This window comes from Mustela nivalis (genome assembly GCF_964662115.1).
Source record: "Mustela nivalis genome assembly, chromosome: 14".
NCBI classification, from domain to species: Eukaryota; Metazoa; Chordata; class Mammalia; order Carnivora; family Mustelidae; genus Mustela; species Mustela nivalis.
In genome coordinates this window covers 8,927,447-8,947,314 of record NC_139033.1, presented here as the reverse complement: position 1 = coordinate 8,947,314, position 19,868 = coordinate 8,927,447, and the positions used below count along the sequence as shown (strand labels likewise).

General features: G+C 50.9%; 1 protein-coding gene across 4 annotated transcripts in view; it reads right to left on the bottom strand.

The window, feature by feature from the left end:
* TBX5 (T-box transcription factor 5) overlaps positions 1-19,868 on the bottom strand; it is a 48,230-nt gene that overhangs the window by 24,585 nt on the left and 3,777 nt on the right. For 2 of the 4 annotated variants that reach the window (XM_082700132.1, XM_082700130.1), the window contains 6 exons: positions 19,385-19,569; positions 17,667-17,761; positions 15,401-15,520; positions 14,477-14,624; positions 10,861-11,013; positions 2,442-2,533 (listed from right to left, as the gene is read on the bottom strand). In XM_082700132.1, the coding sequence (XP_082556258.1) occupies positions 2,442-2,533; positions 10,861-11,013; positions 14,477-14,624; positions 15,401-15,520; positions 17,667-17,761; positions 19,385-19,531 (755 nt within the window). In that variant the 5' untranslated portion in view covers positions 19,532-19,569. Of the gene's footprint in view, positions 1-2,441; positions 2,534-10,860; positions 11,014-14,476; positions 14,625-15,400; positions 15,521-17,666; positions 17,762-19,384; positions 19,570-19,763; positions 19,824-19,868 lie in introns of those variants that run through there. The other 2 variants (XM_082700133.1, XM_082700131.1) reach the window with 2 other exon arrangements.

Sequence of the window (19,868 nt, the reverse complement as noted above, 5' to 3'; positions counted from 1 at the left end):
TATATAACCAGCTGTGTTTAGAACCTCAGGGGAGAGTTTCTGGGGTGACCGACATTTCATCTCTCAGACACCTGCCCTCCCCACCTGTCTCCCCTCCGTGCCTATCATCCATGCCATCAGCTTCCAAAGTGAAGGGCCCAGGCCTGACACAGGAAAGCGCCAAGGGGTCGTGGGGGATAGATATCCACAGTGCGTGGCCAGGGGTTGCCTCTTGGAAGAAGGGACAGCTCCAAGGACACCTAGTGATGGACAGGAGATGGCTGAGCAAAGAGGAAGGAAGAAAGCTTGCGGAAGACCAGACCTGCTGTTCCAAGGGCCAAACACAGTAGGAAGGATACAGGTGTGGAACATCGCCTTCAGCGTGATGGAGACAGAGAGCGGACACTGGCAGGGGGCAAAGCGAGGGAGTGACTGCGTCCGAAGGGAAGGGCACGACCCACCCCAGGGAGGAGTCTGGGCCTTATCCTGAGGGCAACAGGAAGCCTGGGTGTGTTCTACGCTGTGGAGTAACCTTCGCTGATCTATCTGTGTTTTACAAAGATGTCTTTGGCAGATACCTGGAGAACATCCTGGAAGGGTTTAAATAACTTAGGAGGCTGTGGTGGGCAAGAAAATGGGCAAAGCCCGGCAGAAGAAAGGGGGTGAATTCAGACATATGTTAGGAAGGCAGAAACAACAGGACCTGGTGACTGGTTACACGTGAAAGGGCAATTTACAACACCTCAAATCCACGATCCCACCTGCTCTTGACCTTGTGGAAAGGAGGGAAGACCCCTGGTTTGCGGGCTAGAACGGGGTGCCTTGCTTCCAGTCCCTACCTGCACAGCCTCGACCCTCACCGGCTGGAGGACGGAGGTGAGAATCTGTCAAAGCCTAAAATCCCTTAGGGACAACTAGAAGGTGGGCCCCTCTCCCTTTCTAGGATACCTGTTGTCAGCTTTTCCACGGGCCATAGACTCAATCCAACTCCATTTTCAAAATGCAGACATTCAAAAAGCCAGTTGTTATTTTTTAACGATGATGATTTAAGAGCTTGGTTCTTAGAGTCACAAAAGGCATCTTCCTGATCCGTGATTGGGAAGAAACCCCATTCTAAATGCAGAAATGCAGATGAGTGGGGCAGAGTTACGCACACCTGAAGGTCAGGGTGTAGTTCTTCTTTAAAATCATGCAAAATCTGGGACGCCTGGGTGGCTCAGTCAGTTAAGAGTCTGCCTTCAGCTCAGGTCATGATCCCAGGGTCCTGGGATCGAGTCCTGCCTTGAGCTCCTTGCTCAGCAGGGAGCCTGCTTCCCCCCTGCCTACAGCTCACCCTGCTTGTGCTCTCTCTCTCTCTCTTTCTCTCTCGCGCGCGCTCTCAATCTCACAAGTAAATAAATAAAATCTTTATTTTTTAAAGTGCTTTAAAAAATAATAAATAAATAAATAAAAGCACGCAAACTTAGATCAGGAAAGTCTGCTCACTAGACCGCGGCATGCATTTCCAAACCAGTGTGAAAACGACCACACTATGGCCTTTCTCTGTTCCTCTCGTAGATCCCTGAATGAGTATGTCTGTCCCATCTGCCTGACTCACCCTTCTCCTGTCTTCCAGAAAGGATAAAGAAAAGCTTCCTACGTGACCTCATTTTATTTTGAAACACTAAACCCACCAAAAGAAGAGGGGGGAGGCAAGGAACCCTTTCTTGGTCAAAGGAATCAAGATGTACTTCTAATTCTCTTGCCATATGGTAAGTTATTTTGGAAGCATATGAAGAGGTACAGAGAATGTTTGACAAAATTGGCAATGCTCGTACGATCCTTTCAAATCAGACCAAATTCCCACTATGTACATTTGCTACAACCCCTTCTATTCATCATATCAGCAACTGTGACCACAGGATATGTAAAAATACCGAGCAATTTTTATCACCAGCTTCCAATTCCCCAGTGCCCCGGACCACCACGTGGTGTCAAATTTGTCTGCATTTCACCCCCAGGAAATCGAGTCATTAACTTCCCTTTCATTTACCAAGAGTTGTTGCCAAAAAGAAAATCATTCATCGGCTGTGACTTATGGGAAGAAGGAGAGAAAGGACTGATTTCACGAGAAGGAAAGAGAAGGCAAAGAAAGGAGAGAGAAAGCTGGAGCTTTTGTTGCCCGGGACAGATGGAGAAGGCCAAGTTCCCTGGTGCCTTCTCCCACTTCCCATCCCCGGAGGACACATTCCCCCCAACACCACCGCCCAGGGCTGTCCCATAGGGTAAGCCACATAGGAGCATGTGGGGGTCATCAGATGGTGGGACCGAAGGTGGCTGTCTCTCCTTTTTCTCGATGGTCAACATGCCTGGGCTTCTGTGGGGAAGGCGGGAGGAGTGAGGCGGGTGCGGGCTCTCCTGGGTTCCTTGCGGGGGTGGGAGGGAACGTGGAGAGACCAGAGCCCAGCACTCCACCTTCTTACCTTTGCATTCTCGACATTCTGTGTAGTTCCATATCATCACTGCCCCGGAATCCTTTAGCGAAGGGATTATTCTCAATCTTTAATTGGGTGATCTGCAGGAAGGGGAAGAGAGAGTCGGTTTTCACTCGATGGCTGGAAATGCAGCCTCTGGCGACCAAAAGAAGCAAATTAAGCCAGTCACGTCAGTGGGACCCACCACTTCATTCTAGAGGAGGCTTTGAAAAATGCCCTAGATCAGACCGCTTTTAAAAAGGAAAAAAACCTGGTTTCGGTTTGCCCCTTAATTGGAGTCATACTCTGCATCACTCCAGCCGGGCTGGTTTGTTGTTTAATCCCAGCATGTTGTGTTTCAGACACAATCTTGGAGTCCCCCTCCCCCTCGGAAAGTTGGGCACGGTGACATGGTGCCCCTTTCCCGCAGCCTGGTGACCGCCATTTGGAGAAACTTGGTTGCTTTCAAGATTCTGCTATGCCTCATGCCTTGTTCATTTCAGCTTCGCAGAGCTAGCTAGCACAGGTGGAAGCTGGTGCCGAATTAAATAAACACCCGGAGAGAGGGCTGTAACAGGCATGACAGCTGTCTGTCAACTCCAAAGCCCTTCAATTTTCCAGATAAAGAAGAGAGAGCCCTCTTCTTGGAAGTGTTTGCTGCAATGCACAGAGGTTAGCAGTGGAGCAGGATCTTGGGTTCAATGTTCAGAACTTTCACGGAAACCATCAACACGTAGTCTCTAAGCGTGAGCGTACAAGACAGATTCTGGTGAAAGAGGACATCCGTATGGAGTCTGCTAAAATACTTCCTAAAAGCTGCGTGTGAATTGAATTTTTATTTATTGAATCTCTTGAGAGCCACCAAGGCAGCATTCACGAGGTTCAGTCATGAAAGCTTCACCTTCGCCATCGTTATTATATCTATAATCTTCTTATTATATAATAACATTATATAATATGTATTTATACTTATAAAATTATATCTGTAACAGTGTATCTACCTATACGCTGCTCTCTGCTTAGTATTTTTATTTAAATTTCACCACCTTTTGTTTACATCTATTTTATTTTATTTTATTTAGATTTTATTTACTTATTTGACAGAGACAGTGAGAGAGAACACAAGCAGGGGAAGAGGGAGAGGAGGAAGCAGGCTCCCCACTGAGCAGGGAGCCTGGTGCGGGGTTCGATCCCAGGATCCTGGAATCATGACCTGAACCGAAGGCAGTCACTTAACCGACTGAGCCACACAGATGCCTCCATATTTATTTTATTAAAAAATATTATATCACCTCTCTCCACCTCAAACTAGAATCATGAGCTATTCGATAAAAGGAAAACTACTGTATCAAATTCTCTCTGCTGGCCCCCGCAGAAAGTTCCAAACCCAAGGCCTGCCCTGACTTTGTGGCAAGGGGAAACGAGACACTTCTAGAAATGCATTTAACACACACTGGGACTGAACTCTCTTCCTGATAGATGAGTAGAAAGATAATCAAAACGAAAACAATTTTCTGTGTTCCTGTCCTATGCAAGGACCCACAAAAACCACATCAGCTACCCTCAGTAGGAGCGTTACAGACTTTGAGAAAGTCTCTTTAAGAAGCCAGGAGTAGTAACTAGTGAATGTGCCCCTAATTCATCCATTTGGGGGCGGGCATTCTGGTACATTCTGTTTTCCAGAAGAGATGGCCTTATAAGGTTTCCTTCTAACTCCAAGACTCTATAATGAACATGAAATTACTGTGTGACACATGTGGATGTGTGTATGCCTGCAATAACAAATAAAAAATCGGGGCACCTGGGTGGCTCAGTGGGTTAAGCCTCTGCCTTCGGCTCAGGTCATGATCCCAGGGTCCTAGAATGGAGCCCCGCATCTGGCTCTCTGCTCTGCAGGGAGCCTGCTTCTCCTTCTCTCTCTGCCTGCCTCTCTGCTTACTTGTGATCTTTGTCAAATAAGTAAATAAAATCTTTTAAATATATATATATATATAAAATTAACATTTTAAAAATATGTTGATTCCAAACAGACAACATTTTGGAAAAGGCAAAACTAAAGAGACAGCAAAAAGGGATCCGTGGTTTGCCAGAGATGGTGCGGGGAGGGAGGGAGGGATAGGCAGAGCCCAGAGGACTTTAAAGAAAACTATTCTGGTGATAATGTAACGGTCCATACATGTCCATGATTGTACACGTGTCCACACCCACAGAATCTACGACCCCAAGAGTGAGTCCTCATGCAGATTCTGGGTGATATTGATGTCTCAGTATAGATTCATCAATTATAATAAATGTCCCACCCAGTGGGCGATGTCGATGGTGGGGGAGCCTTTGTGGAAGGTCTCCCCCTTCGGAGACAGGAGGTCCAAGAGAACTCTCTGTATTTCCCACTTAACCTTGCTGTCATCTTAAAAAGCGACTCTAAAAATATAATACCTATTTTTAAACTTATAAAATAGGGGTGGGTCTTTATGGGTAACACACATTCCCTATTTCCTCATTTTTTTTTTAAACTGGACCTATTCCTACAACTTTCTGATTTTGACTTGACCCTTCCAAATGAGTAGAAAGGTCTGTGAAAGTCTCTTAGGATGAGGCACCTAGGGCACTCAGTGGATTAAGTCACTGCCTTTGGCTCAGGGTCCTGAGATCAAGTGGGAAGCCTGCTTCCCCCCTTTCTCTCTCTCTCTGCCTGCCTCTCTGCCTACTTGTGATCTCTGTCTGTCAAATAAATAAACAAAATCGTTAAAAAATAAAGTCTCTTAGGAAAACAGCCTTTAAAATGGGCACTCCTGAATCTGCTTCTGTTCCGAGTCACTTAAATGGAGCTTTCTCTCCCACTCAGGCTTTGTCATTAAAAAAAAAAAAAAAAAAATGCAACCCCATTGACCATAAATCATGCTTTTTTTTTTTAAAGCTGGCAGGGAGAGGGATGCTCAATATGTGAAGTAAAAATCAGGTCATTCCAAAAGGGGTGGAGGAAATCCTCGCTGCACCCCCCCGCGAGTTTCGTAGGCAACACGGGTGTGGTATCGGGGCTGAATTAATGCCTGGTCCATGACGTCACTGTTCCATCCATAGCTCAGGACAAACAATTACCGCGGGGGGGGTGCGGTGAGAAAGAAAAAAAGGGAAGGCATGTTTTGATATTTTTATCAGCAAAAATCTTTCACTCAAAACCATTCCTTGCACCCCAGACACGTCCTACTCCTACCTAATGCTTGAGCTTCCAAAAATATAATTGCATAGGACAAGCCCAGTTTGCTACACAGACACTTAGGTGTGTGGCTCCTACATATGTCTTGTTTGTAAACCGAGTGCACAGGTCCCCAGGACCTAAGAATTATTACCCTTGGAGAACCGTTGGAGAATACTCAAGCTCCACAGCAGGTGAAAACGTCAGCCTGATTCTGTCCACCCCCGTCTCTGAAATTCCCTTCCAAACACATTGCCTGTTGGCTGGCTCCCTCACGGGCACACGACACGGTCGGATGTCTGAGTTCTACTAAAAGGCTCCCCTGAAACCGACTTGCGCTAGTCACCAAAGGCACTCTGCCTCTCCAAGATCAGCACAAAACCGGATATCCGGGTGGAGGAGGCGGGGGGAAGGGGGGGCTAAAACCAATATAAATGCCAGCTCCAACCACTGAGACAGAGGTTGTAAAAATTAATGAGAATAATTGTTGTGAATTCTTGCTTTTGGAAAAAAAAAAAAAAAAAACCCTCACGAGAGCCAAAAATCTTAATTATGTCTCTCTATTAGGGGTTCATTTCCTGGTCCCAACCAGAAAGCTCATACCTCATAAATACAGATTCCTTACACAATGATTTAAGCAGGAGGAAAAATGCCTTTTAATGGCAAAGTAAGTTAATATCGGGGGACAGACATGCTTGCATACACGGCCATTGTTGCAAGAGCAGAGAAATGAAATGGCCACGTGACCTTTTTTTAACACCTAAATATTTCTAGGGCTCGTTCTGGGTGCTGCTGACAGCCTCAGTGAAAACCTTACAGAAACATGTTTCACAGAGCAAACGTCGCTGCTGCGGAAGAGTCGAGTTTTTTAAACATCTTTTTCAAGCTGTCAGCCATCTGGGGAAATAATTCTCAAATCCAGCTTGGGATCACAGCTGGGCTGAGGAAACACGTCGTGTCATTAGGAGCCCCCATGGACCCCAGTCTCACAAACGAAGGTTGCCATGTACCTGCCTCTGCCTGGAACAGCGGCATCCCAGCTGCGAAAGAGCATTTGGGAGGCATCGGTCCACTTACACTAAAACTGAGTGCCTCCTATGGTCCCAGACTGTCCTGGCAATTAAATCCCATAGATTGCTGTTCTGTCCTCGCTCGTGTAGTCAAACCTCTTTGCAAACAGTCCTTAAATTGATGGCATGTTCAGCGTGTGAACGCCTTCAACCACAAAGACGGACACTTGTCGTTGTTTTTCAAACACGGTGAGAACTTATTTAAAGGTTCAGTTCTGGGACGCCTGGGTAGCTTAGTGGTCATGATCTCAGGGTCCTGGGGTCCTGGGATCGAGCCCTGCATTGGGCTCTCTGCTCAGCAGGGAACCTGCTTCCCCCTCTCTCTCTACCTGCCTCTCTACCTACTTGTGATTTCTCTCTGTGTGTCAAATAAGTAAATAAAATCTTTAAAAAAAAGATAATTGTATTAAAAATTTTTTAAATAAAATAAAAAAATAAAAGTTCAGTTCTTCTGATTCTAGAATAATCAGGGAAGGCAAAGAGTTTCCCAGCGCCTGCGTTTTGGATGGCGTTGTCTTGTTATGAAGGAATTCGTTGAGCAGTCAATCCATGGGATCTTCGCTCACCCTCTGGGTGAGAATGTGTGTAATGAATGCCCTGTACTACACATTTTCCAAGGACTACCTCATTTAGTCCTCATGATGGTAAACACGAGTGATTCTCATCTCAGCCCCATTTCACAAATGAGGAAAACTGAGTAACTTGCACAAGTCAAATGTATTTAAACCCAGGCAGCCTGCCTCCAGAGTCCCCCCTGGTCCCTAGGCAAGGGTAAGACAGCAGGTGGCTTCTGCCCACGAAGTCAAGAGTCTCCACACCTGGCCCAGGTGGGACAAGGAAGGAACAAGACAGAGTCCACAAACCACACTCAGCTTGGCCTGAGTGTTTAAGTCACGTGCCCTACATCCACGCAGGGAACGCCTGCACAGGCCCTGGACTGGGCTGGAAAAACGTATGACTTTAGACTACTGCCTGACAAAGAACAGAGATGCCTTTGGTAGTCCACAACTAAAAAGTTGGGGGGCAGGAGAAGAAGAATGATGGAAGGTTGTCTCCTATGAAATCCCTCTTCTGAGGGGTGTCTGGGTGGCTCAGTGGGTTGAAGCCTCTGCCTTCCTCTCAAGTCGTGAGCCCGGGGTCCTGGGATCGAGCCCCACATCGGGCTCTCTGTTCAGGAGGGAGCCTGCTTCCTCCTCTCTCTCTTGCCTGCCTCTCTGTCTGCTTGTGATCTCTTGTCTGTCAAGTAAATAAATAAAATCTTAAAAAAAAAAAAATTCCCTCTTCCGGATGTCAAGCTAAAAAAACCTTTATGGGGGCGCCCTGGGTGGCTCAGTGGGTTGAAGCCTCTGCCTTCGGCTCAGGTCATGATCCCAGAGTCCTGGGATCGAGCCCCGCATCAGGCTCTCTGCTCGGCGGGGAGCCTGCTTCCTCCTCTCTCTCTGCCTGCCTCTCTGCCTACTTGTGATCTCTGTCTGTCAAATGAATAAATAAAATCTTAAAAAAAAAAAAAAACCTTTATGGACCCAACCAATTAAAAACAAACCAAACCCAATTCCCATCTGCGAACCCTTTGTGTGGTTATCAGACACACATCGATCCAGATGGATATTTGGAGACACACATTTTTAGACCCGTGAGCATTTAGACACACAGTCCCCTAGATTGTGCTCAAATCTCACACGTACACACCCTACTGGGCAGACACTCCTTCAAGCACATGGATCATTAAATATATTCACTGGGGAGGGCATTTTTTTAAAAAAGGAGAAATGGGGGGTGTGGGGTATATTCACAAGTGGTCGCAATGACAGCTTCATGGCTACCTACATGCTAAACTCACCAAATGGTATATTTCAAATATTGCAATTTATTGTATGACAGTTATGCCTCAAAAAGCAGAGACAGAGGGGCGCCTGGGTGGCTCAGTTGGTTGGGCAGCTGCCTTCAGCTCAGGTCATGATCCCAGGATTCTGGGATTGAGTCCCCCTACTTGTGCACTCTCTTTCTCTCTCTCTCTCAAATAAAATAAGAAAGAAAGAAGGAAAGAAGGAAGGAAGAAAGAACACACTCTCCCAGATCTAGTCTTGCCTGATGGACCCTAAGATCATAACTGCACAGAGTTTAGGGATTCCCCCCAAAGGACCTGAGCACTCACATCTTTCTTTAGCAGGTCACTTTCAGGAATCTATTTCCTGTCCTTTCTGTTATGAATCTGGACTTTCTTAGTTAAAAGGAAGAAGAAAAAAAAAAGAAAAAAGAAAAGAGAAGAAAACTAAAGAAAAGAAAAAAAATCTGATATATCTTTGGATCCTCTGTCAGGTCTAAGCGTGTGTGTGTGCATATGTGTGTGTGTGTGTGTGTGTATTAACACATAGACATACATGTGTGTGTATGTATATACACACATTTGAGAGGGAGGGAGGGAGAGAGACGTGGTGAGACTGAGTGTCCTTGTTGCTATTTTCTTCCAAATTTTTCCCCTGTGACTGTCACCACAAAGTTAAACATAGATTACAATAGCCATAGAGGAAACAGGTCTCTCGCAGCCAGACCCAAATTAGCCTGAAATAGTTTTGCAATTTTCAGAGTATTTGACCTTAATGTTTTTACTCTTGTTGGTTTGACAAGTCAGGGGTGGAATTCAGAAAAATCCTTCTTCCCCTTTCAAAAGCAATTGCATTTTGGAGAGAGTGAGTTTCCTTCTGGAGGGAAGCTCTCTCAAGACTTGGGTCCCCAGACAGGACTTGCAGCCTTGAAGGGGCCATCTATCACCTCCTGGCCTGCTGACTGACAGCCCAAATTTGGAGATTACCATCTTGGAACTGCCCCGGCTTTGCTGGGAGGTAAGGAGGGGTGTTATCTGACACTCAGTGTGTAGGCAGGAGGCTTTAGGGTGCTAAACCCACCTCTCCCACCTGGCTTCAAGGCACCTGTAACTTCCTGCCAACCTACCCTGATCTTGCTGATGGGGACTGGAGCTGTGAAGGAGGAAGGGCGTCACCATCCCCATGTCCATCTCCTTATGGTGCCCCAGTGACCTGCCCTCACTGATCCCATATGGAAACCCCTCCATTCCCCTTGAACAGTCCTCCAACCCAGACCACAGTACTTAACGCTAACAGCCTGCAGCCCCACAGTGCGCCCCCCCCACCCGCCCTGTATCTTGCTGTGCCAGATTCTATGTCTTTCAGAACTCGGCTTGAGAATCACTCAATCCTGTCCTCCCACCAAGAGAATGAATCCAGGGGCACTCACGTTTCCAAAGACCAGAAGCGAACCATGACAAGTCAAGCAGACCCCTTTCTCCTGGGGAAGAAGAAAAGATCCGCCACCCCCAACCTGCAGTGATGGGGTACCTTCTTCCAGCACCACTGTCCAGCTTGGAAATGCCCAAATTGGGGTGTGGGTTTTGAACAGTGCGGGGTCTGCTGTTGACAGGATCGAGCTGTACCCTATGTCTCTACCAGCCTCCAGCCTCCTTCTGGAAGACAAGGCTTCCCTCGCCTCCCTCCGCAAGCTCTGGCTTTACTGTGGTCTCATCTAACTCCTGGGAGCTGCTGGGGGGCGGGGGAGGGGGCAGGGCATAGCTCGCTGGGGTTTTTGTTCTTATTTTTTACGATGCCAACTCTGCCTCACTCTGGTCCAGGATCAGTAACGGTGGAGACAAGGAGAGAAGCACCTTGCAAACCCAAGCCCAGAGCTTCTTGGCAACTGTCACCTGCCCAAGGTCAAGTTGAAATGCACCCAAAAGGCAGAGTGGGAGAGAGACCCTCACCCACAAAAAGACGTTCCACGAAGCTGGCCCCAAGCCTCCACCCAAGAGCATGGACCCCTGCAGTAAAGCGACCTTTCTTCCTAGCCATCACTTAGTGAGTGCAGAGAGATGCGTTCCTGTATTTGTCACCTACAGTCTGACTAGTGCGTTGAGAGACAGAGAGAGAATGTCCCACAAAACCCGTGAGTACAGTACAAACAGCTGCAACTTTCAGGCCATACCTTGGTGCCTACCCCAGCCCCGCCCCCAGGGGGGTCACAGCTGGTGCCCGCTGTGAGGGAATAAAGAAGCCCTTAAAGCTTAAAAGTTTCCACAAGAGATCCCTGCATTCTCCAGCAAAGGCATGGGCAGCAGCCCCAGCACATGGTTCCCGGGCCTCGGGCTTACCTTGTGGTTCTGGTAGGAAGTCACTGCGATAAAGGCCGTCTCAGGAAAGACGTGGGTGCAGAACGCAGTATTTTTTGAGCCAAATCCATTATTTTCATCCGCCTTCACGATGTGTAATCTGGGCTGATATTTGTGCATGGAATTTAGAATAATCTAAAAATAATAAGGAAAATGAGATTGTAAGAAAAAATCAAAACTCCTTTGTTTCCCGATAAATCCCCTCTCTCCACCCCTAAAATTCACCTCCTTACACAGACTCTCAAAAAAACGGTCTGATTTTTTTTTCCCTCCTGTTTTGAAAAGGGGCCAGTGATTTCATTAAAAAGAAACATTTCAAAAATGACAATTTCCAACCCAAAAAGCCAGGGTAATATTCCAGGAATCTACCCAAAGCACACACGGCAGTAAATCAGAATTCTTAATAAAGTTTGCTTAATAAATTAACTCCTGCATAGGGCACACCTCCCCCCACACACACACACGCAGCCCACCACCACCACCACAGGAGAAACAAGTCTGGAGCAAGGAACTCGTGACCCAGGGGCAAGTTTAAGCGTCAGTTTTAGAATGACAGGGGAGAAGACACAAACAAACATCCCCCTCCCCGAAAAAAAAATTTCCCTCACATAGATGGCAAAGGAAAAGACCAGTGTTTGCAGGACTGGAATAAAAATCACAGGCTTAGTCCTTCATTAGAAGGTGCAAAGTAGAGTCAATGAAAAAAAAAAAAAGAAGATAGTGGGTTGGGGAGTGGGTCTCCAAGGATGATGAGATTGCGGGGAAGAAGCACCCCCCCCCCCAATCCTACTGTCACCAGAGGAGGGCCTGCTTCTCTCCTGGTTCCCTTTCTACAACTTTATCAACATTTCGGGATCCACAGTCGGAATTATCTCCAGACTTGGCCCCAGACAGAACCATTACATCTGCTTTCTTGGGAATGCGCTCTTTCTCCTTCCTTTCCACCATCTCCATGTTCCGGGGTGCTCCCAGGAACAAGCAGGGTCTTCCTGTTCCGGCTGCACCTCTAATAGGACCGCTATGATCAGTATTAAGGGGAAGGGGGGGGTCTCCAGACTTCCTCTCTGCTGGAGCAGGACTAGTCCTAGGAGATGAGCATGTTTGCTAATAAAACTAGCTTTGGGGTTTTGAAGACGCCTGGCTTTTGATGATTTCAGGAGGCTGAGAACGCGAATTGATCAAATCGCTCGGATACAGACCCACCGAATGGGCCAATCGCAGCGCTGAACGGGTTGGAGAACTGGCCTGTTTTTTCCCCAGGACCGCCGGTGGGGGGGGGGGCGCGGTGCTGTCCCGGTGTCTTTGATTATTTGCGTTGATGACCCTGGGGCAGGGTCCTTGGGCCAAACCTTGAGACCCGCCCAGAACGGGGCGGGGGGGCGGGGGAGGGGAGGCGGGGAGGGGCGAGGACCCGGGGCCCTGCGGCTCCCGACGACCCGGGCTCTAATCTCCGGCCGCCGCGGCCCGGCCGCCTCCCTGGCCGATAGTGACGCCGGCCGGGGCGGCGTGGCGACAGAGAGACGCAGCAGGGCCGCCGCAGCCCCCGGCCGGCGCGGCCATCGTCCCGGCTTAGCCAAATTGCTTTGACGGCCGGGGACAGTGTGGAGACATCAGCGCGAGGGCGATCTAATGGCTCCTAATTTCATTAGGGCGGCTCTGGACTCCGAGTTCGGAGCTGGGGGGGGGGGGGGGAGGGGCAAGGCTGCGTGGCAACAAGGGAGTCCAGGGGGCCACCCCGAGCACCCTCCCTCTCCCGCGGGCTCGGGTGGACTGGAAACTCGCAAGGGTGCCGGAGCCTGGTTGCCCGGCCGCGCGCCTTCCCCAGGCGCCCACCCCAAAGGGCACCGCCGGCCTGCAGAGGGAAAGCCAGGCGCCCGAGTCCCACTGCCCGGCACCAAGGTTGCACGGAGTCCCCCCCCCCCCCCCCAGCAAAAGCGTCCTATCGAGCCTCCACAAGGCCACGGGCCAGACGGGAAAACCGTCCTGATTCTTCCCGGAGCTTCACCCTGATAGTCCCAGTTCTGCACCCGCAGGTGCGCGTCACCCCCGCCAGCCAACGCCCCAGAAGCTCGAGGGCATTTCGGCGCAGGGATGGTCCCGCCCGCGGGAAGCGACGATCTGTCGAACTGCGTGGTTGAAACAGGAAGGAGGCCCGCCGTTTTGCCCTGAAACGGCCCTTGGCACCCTCTGCTTCTTCCCCAGCGGGCAGGAAGGCAATGGGCCTTCCCTTCTGTCTTCCCCAGAGGCCAGCAGTTCAAGCTCGCATCCACCACGTGCAGACTGTCCCAACCCCACCACTGACCCTGGCGGTTCAGCCCTAAGGCCCCACAGGACAGAATTCTCCCCTTGGACCTTCACAAACTGTCCCTCTTCCGAATCAGATCCATTCAACCCCAGTTCCCTCAACTGAGGACCGTTTGTTTGTTGATTCTTCCCTCTAATTTCCACTCTTGGAATTAGAAAGATCAAGCCTCAAATCCCTGCTCCAAATTACAAGCTGTGTGACCTTGGGCGGGTCCCCTCCCTTCCTCTGGACTCCCATTCATAAAAGCTGCATATGTGTGTCCTCATTTCTAAGTTGCTATGAAGGCCAAATGCCCAAAGACCCCCTTGATGGTGGAATTATCAAGCCAAGGGTTCTGGACACACTGAATTCAGTCAGAGACGGTGGCCTGTCCTGGCGATCAATCACTGCCAATGAAAAGATCTAGAGACATTTTCCTCCAAATCAGTGTTTTGTTCTTCATTTGGTTTTTGTTGAGGAAGAGAATCTAGGTTAAGGGAGAGAATCTGCTAAAAGCTACACATTCTCTTGGAAGGTGGGGGGCAGCACACTCAATGCTCCCCATGCAGATTCAGGAGCTCACCAGGCTGCTCTGAGGGAGGGGGCCCCTGCGGACTCCAGGAATGGGACTCAGGACCAAGCTGACCTGCTCTGGGCATGGCGGGGGCAGGGGGAGAAGCTGGAGGTTGTTGGGAGGAGAAAATGGAGAAACCCAATATATCAGCTAAAAAGGGGTACCAGGGTGGGCCTCTGGCAGGTTGGTTTCCCCATCTGTAAAAGAGGGAGCAGGTGGCTCAGGATCTCCCTGTCAGTTAGAACATCTCAATAATAAGACAGGATTTGGAAGTGAGCAGGGAAAGCTTCCATGGCTTCCACCACGGTCCTGTCTCTGGGCAGCGCGTGCCAAGTCCCCACTGGGCTAGAAGGACTGGATTTTCTGGGGTGTGAAATACACAGCCCACCACACCTCATCACTGGTGTGCCTGAGGTCCAGACCAGGGATGTACGCTTCAGTCTCCCCCAGAGCCCCTTTCTCCTGCTCCCTGGGAAAGGGAGCCCCAGAGCACAGGACGGTGGTCCACAGAGAGGACTGCACAGGAGAGTGCTGGAACCAGAAGGGAAGAAGACCGGATCGGAGAGCGGAGAGAGGAAAGACCCAGATGCGTGTCGAGTGAGCGGGGCAAGGAAAGGAGAAAGGTGAGTATAGGGAGGCAAGAAGAGAGAGAAAACTGAGGGAGCCCCGCTGAGGGAGAGGAGAGAGGGTAAGACCGACTGACTTGGACAGACAGACTGAGAACTGCACCAGGTACTTACGTGCCCGAATGGGTCCAAGTGGTTGTTGGTGAGCTTGAGTTTCTGGAAGGAGACCAGCTGCCGCATCCAGTGCGCTCCCGTGGCCGGTGAATCCGGGTGCACATAAAGACGGCCGGGCATGGCAGGCTCCGCTTTGCCGGTCACAGACCTGGAGCAAGGAGGGGCAGAACCCGCCCAGACTTAGCATCCCGGCAGGTTGGCGGGGGTCCTGGGCCAGGCCAGGCAAGAGCTGCTGAATAGGAGAGTGATCTGGAAATGGCCTAACCCTTGGGCCTCCCCTGGGCCTCTGCAAGCCAGCGTCCAGGCAGGTCCCCCAACCGGCTCATTCTTCTTTGGTCTCACTCCTCCGTCTGCACCGGGGTGCCACTGCCCGGCCTAGCAGCCTCTTGCTGACCAGGGACCACCAGGAGGTTCTGGAAGTCTGGACAAAAAAGTCTAAGCAAAGTCCTTGAGGGCTTTCAAACGGGCCTTGCCATTCAAGCCTCTCTGCATGCCTGGCAGCCAAGGAATAGACCTCTCCTCTCTCCTCTCTTGCCTGTTTAACTCAAATACCATGGCCGAACCTTGCTATTTCATAAAAAGGCATGTTCAAAGCAGGTAACTCATAAAAAATAACTGTAAATGGTTTTATGCCCCCAGAAATACCTCCAGCGCTTGGAAACAATACCCTTTTCTAAAAATCCACAACCCGCGGGTGCAGCCACAGATATAGGCCCTTGACTTACTCTGAGCCTCAGTTTTCTTGTCTATAAAATGGGGACTAATGGCTGCTGTTTCTTCCTCTCAGGGTGGTCTGGGATAGCACCCGAAGCCTCTGGCACACAGTAGGACGTTCAAAAACTGTTTCTTGGTTCAATGCGGGGAGTAGGGAGTCTGGCTTTCCACCCCCCCTCCTCCCACCTGCTCGCGCCGGTGGGTGCCTACCATTTGTTATCTGCGAACTTGTATCTGTGGTCATCCGCTGGAACGATGTCCATGAGGAGAATATATTTCGTTTTGGGATTCAGGCCGGTCACCTTCACTTTGTAACTGGGAAACATCCGCCTGGGAGAGAAGGGAAAAAAGACGGAGAAAGGGAAAGGGGGGGAGAGAGAGAGAGATTGAGAGAGAGAGAGAATTTTACTGCCAATCCAGTAAAGGGCACGCTACACATTGTCATGAAAGCAGCTCTTCCAGAAGAGCGTGGGGAGAAAAGTGGCCCCCGCTCCGCTCTTGGCAAAAATCCATTCCAGGTTTCCCTTGAAGTTTTGGGGAGGAGATAGGCCCGGAGGTGAGCTGGAGGCTGGTGACTATTGGTAACCAGGAGAAAAATAGAAAGCTGGAGGCCAAGGCTTCCAGAAAGAAACAGTTGTGTAGAAGGCCCTGCTTGGAATCTCCATTTCTGCTCTTTGTAAATACTCTTTTCAGAGCCAGAGACCTGCTTTCTAATTTAGGGGTAGAAGGAGCCCTATTGGGGGAAACGCTGGCGTCCTGCGCCCTGACAGGTGGTCCTGTCGTTGAGCCCACGGCGGACACAGGGCTGTGTGCGCCCTCGGGACTGCACACCCGTGGGTGCCCATATAGCTCCCGCCCTCGCTATGGTCCACGGCCGTTCCCAGAGTAGAGCTCCGCGGGTGACCTCTGCCGCGAGGCTCTAGCCGAAATTTATTTCTAAATGCCCCCCAATTTCTCCGACGTGCCTGGCACTCCTCCTCGGAGAGTCTAAACACGAAGAAACTCCAAACCCATCCAGGTCTAGTTTCGGGAAGACCAGAGCTGGAACCGGGATGGGGTCACGGGCAGGTGGGTGCTGTGTACCCCCTCCTTCTGGGTTCTGGGACGTGCGCTCCAAATTCCCAGTCCTCCTGTGGAGGGGACGGGGGATGTGCGTGCCCGGGAAAGCCAGCAAGGACAAGCTGCTGGATCCTGGCTCGCCCAGGGATGGCAGGAAGGGGTGAGTGAAGGGAGGCCTTGGAGCCCGGGCCAGGGGGTGTTTGGGGGGGGGGGTGTTTATCTGGCGGATAAACCGTGGGTGCACCGTGGGTACAGGAGAGGCTTCCCAGGCCTTTTATAGTTAAAGCCCCTCAGCTCAGGCTGAGGGCAGAGGGGGCCTGGCCGTGAGTGTCCTTCCTGGGCAGAATGGGAAGAAGAGCTTAGTTTTTCAGTATAAACAGAATGCGTCTCCTGGTTCACTCGGGCCGAGCGGGGGAGAAGACGTTGTTTAATTTCAAATAATAATAAATGTCACTGTTGTCAGTTTATTGCGGGAGGCTCGGGCTGGAGAACGGGGGCGTCTGGCGTGGCGGCTCCTCCCTCCCCCTTCACACGCTCGGCGGCTCGGGCCTACTGGCCTCTCGGGCTTCACGCGCCCGGTCGGGGCTGACTCCGGGCTTTCTGCCCTTCGGGACGCGGAGGGTCGGTCCGGCACGGGGAGGCCTGTGGTGAAGGCTGTCCCCAGGCCTGGGCAAATTAGCACTCGGAAGTCCAGAGCTGCAGGACCCTGCCCCCCAGCCTCCCCAGCTGTCTAGCACTTTTAGCAGAAAAACTGCGAGCTTTGAAGAGGAACTCTGGGGTGAGTGTCTTGGCGAAACTGCTGAAACGGCCGTGTTTATCGGTGTCTGTATATAGAGCCCGGCCGAGCCCCAGTTCAGTTTCAAAGGCTTCGCCTGCTTTCTATAAACAATGAAAGAGGTAGCGAATACATTCAGCGATTCGGAGTTTGGCAACCGGGTGGGACTCTGGACCAGCTCCAAGGTCAGGGAGGGCGGGAAGGAGGGTGGGGGCCGGGAAGTCGAGGCTGGGAGCGGGTCTCTGAGCCGACTCCGCAACTCTCTGGTTTCCCGTTCTCTCTCCCACTGGCCCTACTGTCTCCCATTACCAATCCGTCCGCCATAAGCGTACCCCCACCACCCCAGTGCAAGCTCTTGATCCTTCCATATCAGGCGGGAGACGTGCCCTGCTTTGAGGTGAATCTTGAAGGCGTTTTCCCCCACCAGGGGTGGAAGTCACTGGAGAAGCTCTCCAAGCAACGTGAACCCAAATTGGGCCACACAAAAACACATTCATTCTCTCTCTCTGCTCTCTCCGGTTCTCTTGCCTTTTTCTCTGCCCCCCCCCTCCCCGCCTCCTCCAGGTCTCCCTCTCTCGGGTCTCCGAGACACCTTTCCTTCTCCGTCTCCCCTTCGATTTCCCTAGGCCCTCCACAGCTCACCTTCCAGCTTTGGTTATGATCATTTCCGTGCCTACTTCGTGAAATTTCAGCCACAGTTCTCTTTCGTGGAGAAACACCTTGATCCCTTCCATGCCCTATAAGAAAGAGAGAAAAGTCACACAGACAAGCCCCAGGAGCAGGGGCCCTTCCTTCCCAAACGCCCCCAAACACACGGCAGGGCTCCGTGGACTCTGGGGCGTGGGGTCGGAATCCCTGTGCAGGCCCCGAACGCTACCCCACCGCATGGTGCACTGCTGTCTCCTAATGCCAACACAAGGCCGGCGAAGAGTCCCCAAACATCAGGGTCCTCTAGCATGCCCGTGAGAGGACAGACTGAGACCAAAAAAAAAAAAAAAAAAAAAGTGGGGGGAGGGGAACTAATCTCAATTCCTTGCAGCCAAGATGCGGCTAAAAAAAAAAAAAAAAAAAAAAGCAAAAACAAAAATGCTCGATCTCAAATAGCCCACTCAGAACATCTTTCTGCAGACACCCACAAGGGCACACACAAACACACAGATGTGCAAATCCCGCACGGCGGGGCCAACATAGACATACGTCAAAATCTTAATTTAAAAAATGTTTCTATAGGATGATAGGTTCCCACAGTCCAAAAAAATTAGTCCGCAAATATCTATATTAACAAACCTTCCAGGTTCTCCTCACATCCAGCTTCGTTCACTTTGAGCTGTTCTGATTCCGGGCACAGCCGAAACAGCTCTCCACATTTCCACTTTCAACTAAAAGCTATTTTACAAAACCGGTGCAAAAAAATATACAGACACGAAAACCTCCGTTCTGCCATAATCCGTAACTGTCTCGTGAGCGGATTTGCTTTTCCGAAAACAAAAACAATCTGGGTTTCCCAAACTCTGTGCCCACTACCCTCGGCTTCTCTATAACCGTACACGCATTTTCCCGAGATGGGAAAGGCCAAGAGACAGATGATAAAGTAGGCAGGAAAGACATCAATCGATCGAAATCCCAAAGAAGGGTTTTGGCTACATCCAAGTTTCTGTGCTGGTCAAGTCACCCTCCTTTGCACCATCTGACGCCTTATGTAAATTATCAAGAGCTGCACGGGCCGCCTTGACATCCAAGGCTCCGGAGGAAGAGGGCACAGAGAGTGCGCGGAAGCCTCACCCTCTACTGGGGCCCAGCTTCCAGCCAGGGGAGCCTGTGGCTCCCAACAGCCTCCCCGCACACGCCTGCGCTCCCGGCCCCCGGCCAGGGCAAGTCAGCCCTCCAGAGCCTGACCCAACACAAACAGTGCAACTCCCGGGTCTGGGCGGTGGCGTGGAGGAGGCCCATGGAGGCGAAGGGGAGAGCAGATCTGAAGAGGGGTCAAGCCATCGCTCACGCCGGCCTGAAGCGGACGCTGACCCAGCCTTTAATGAGGTGCTCGGGGCTGAGTCTACACCTAGTGCAGCAGCGAAGGCATGATCTGGGCTATTGTTAGCCAGCCCCACATAGCCAGATAATTAAGCCTTCTTTAACAACCTAAATGTATTTCCAAAATCCTCTAGCCGTAAAGATTATTGTCACAATAAAGTGGATGTGAGTATACTGGTGTTTGGGGATGCAGGGCATGGAAAGGTGGAAAGAGGGCGGATGGAAAGGAAAGGGGACAATTGGGGACAATGAGTAACCCACCCCCACCCCTCCCCCCACAGGAGGGCCTCCGGTTCTTCAAAGGGCCCGGAGGCTAGAGGTCTCCTTACCTGCTGGGTGAAGGCAGCCTGCGGGGACGCTGGCGACTTGCTGGGGGCCCCCAGCGCGCTCTCGCCTTTGGAGTCACAGGGTAGCTCTTTTGAGTCAGGTTCCAAGGGTGTGTGCGCCAGGCCAAAGCCCTCGTCTGCGTCAGCCATGGTGTGTCCGGCGCCCTGTGCCCGCGCAGGGTCCTGCTCTGAGGACAGGAAGCAGAGAGACAGAGACAGAGACAGAGAGACAGAAAAGACAGTTGGAAACTCTGTTCTAGTGATAGGAGGGGGCAGCCGGGTCCCCAGTTTCCAGCTCCCAGCACCTCCGTTCCCAGCTGAAGGAGGCTGCAGGAGGTCCCCTTATTATTATCATTATTACTCCTTTCTGAGCGCACACAACCTCTTGCGAAAGAGCGGGGTCAGAACGGGAGGAGGCGAGGCCCGCATCTCCCCTGCGCAGGCTCCCCACGATGATAAGCCAGCTGCCCGTCAAATTTGTCTGGAC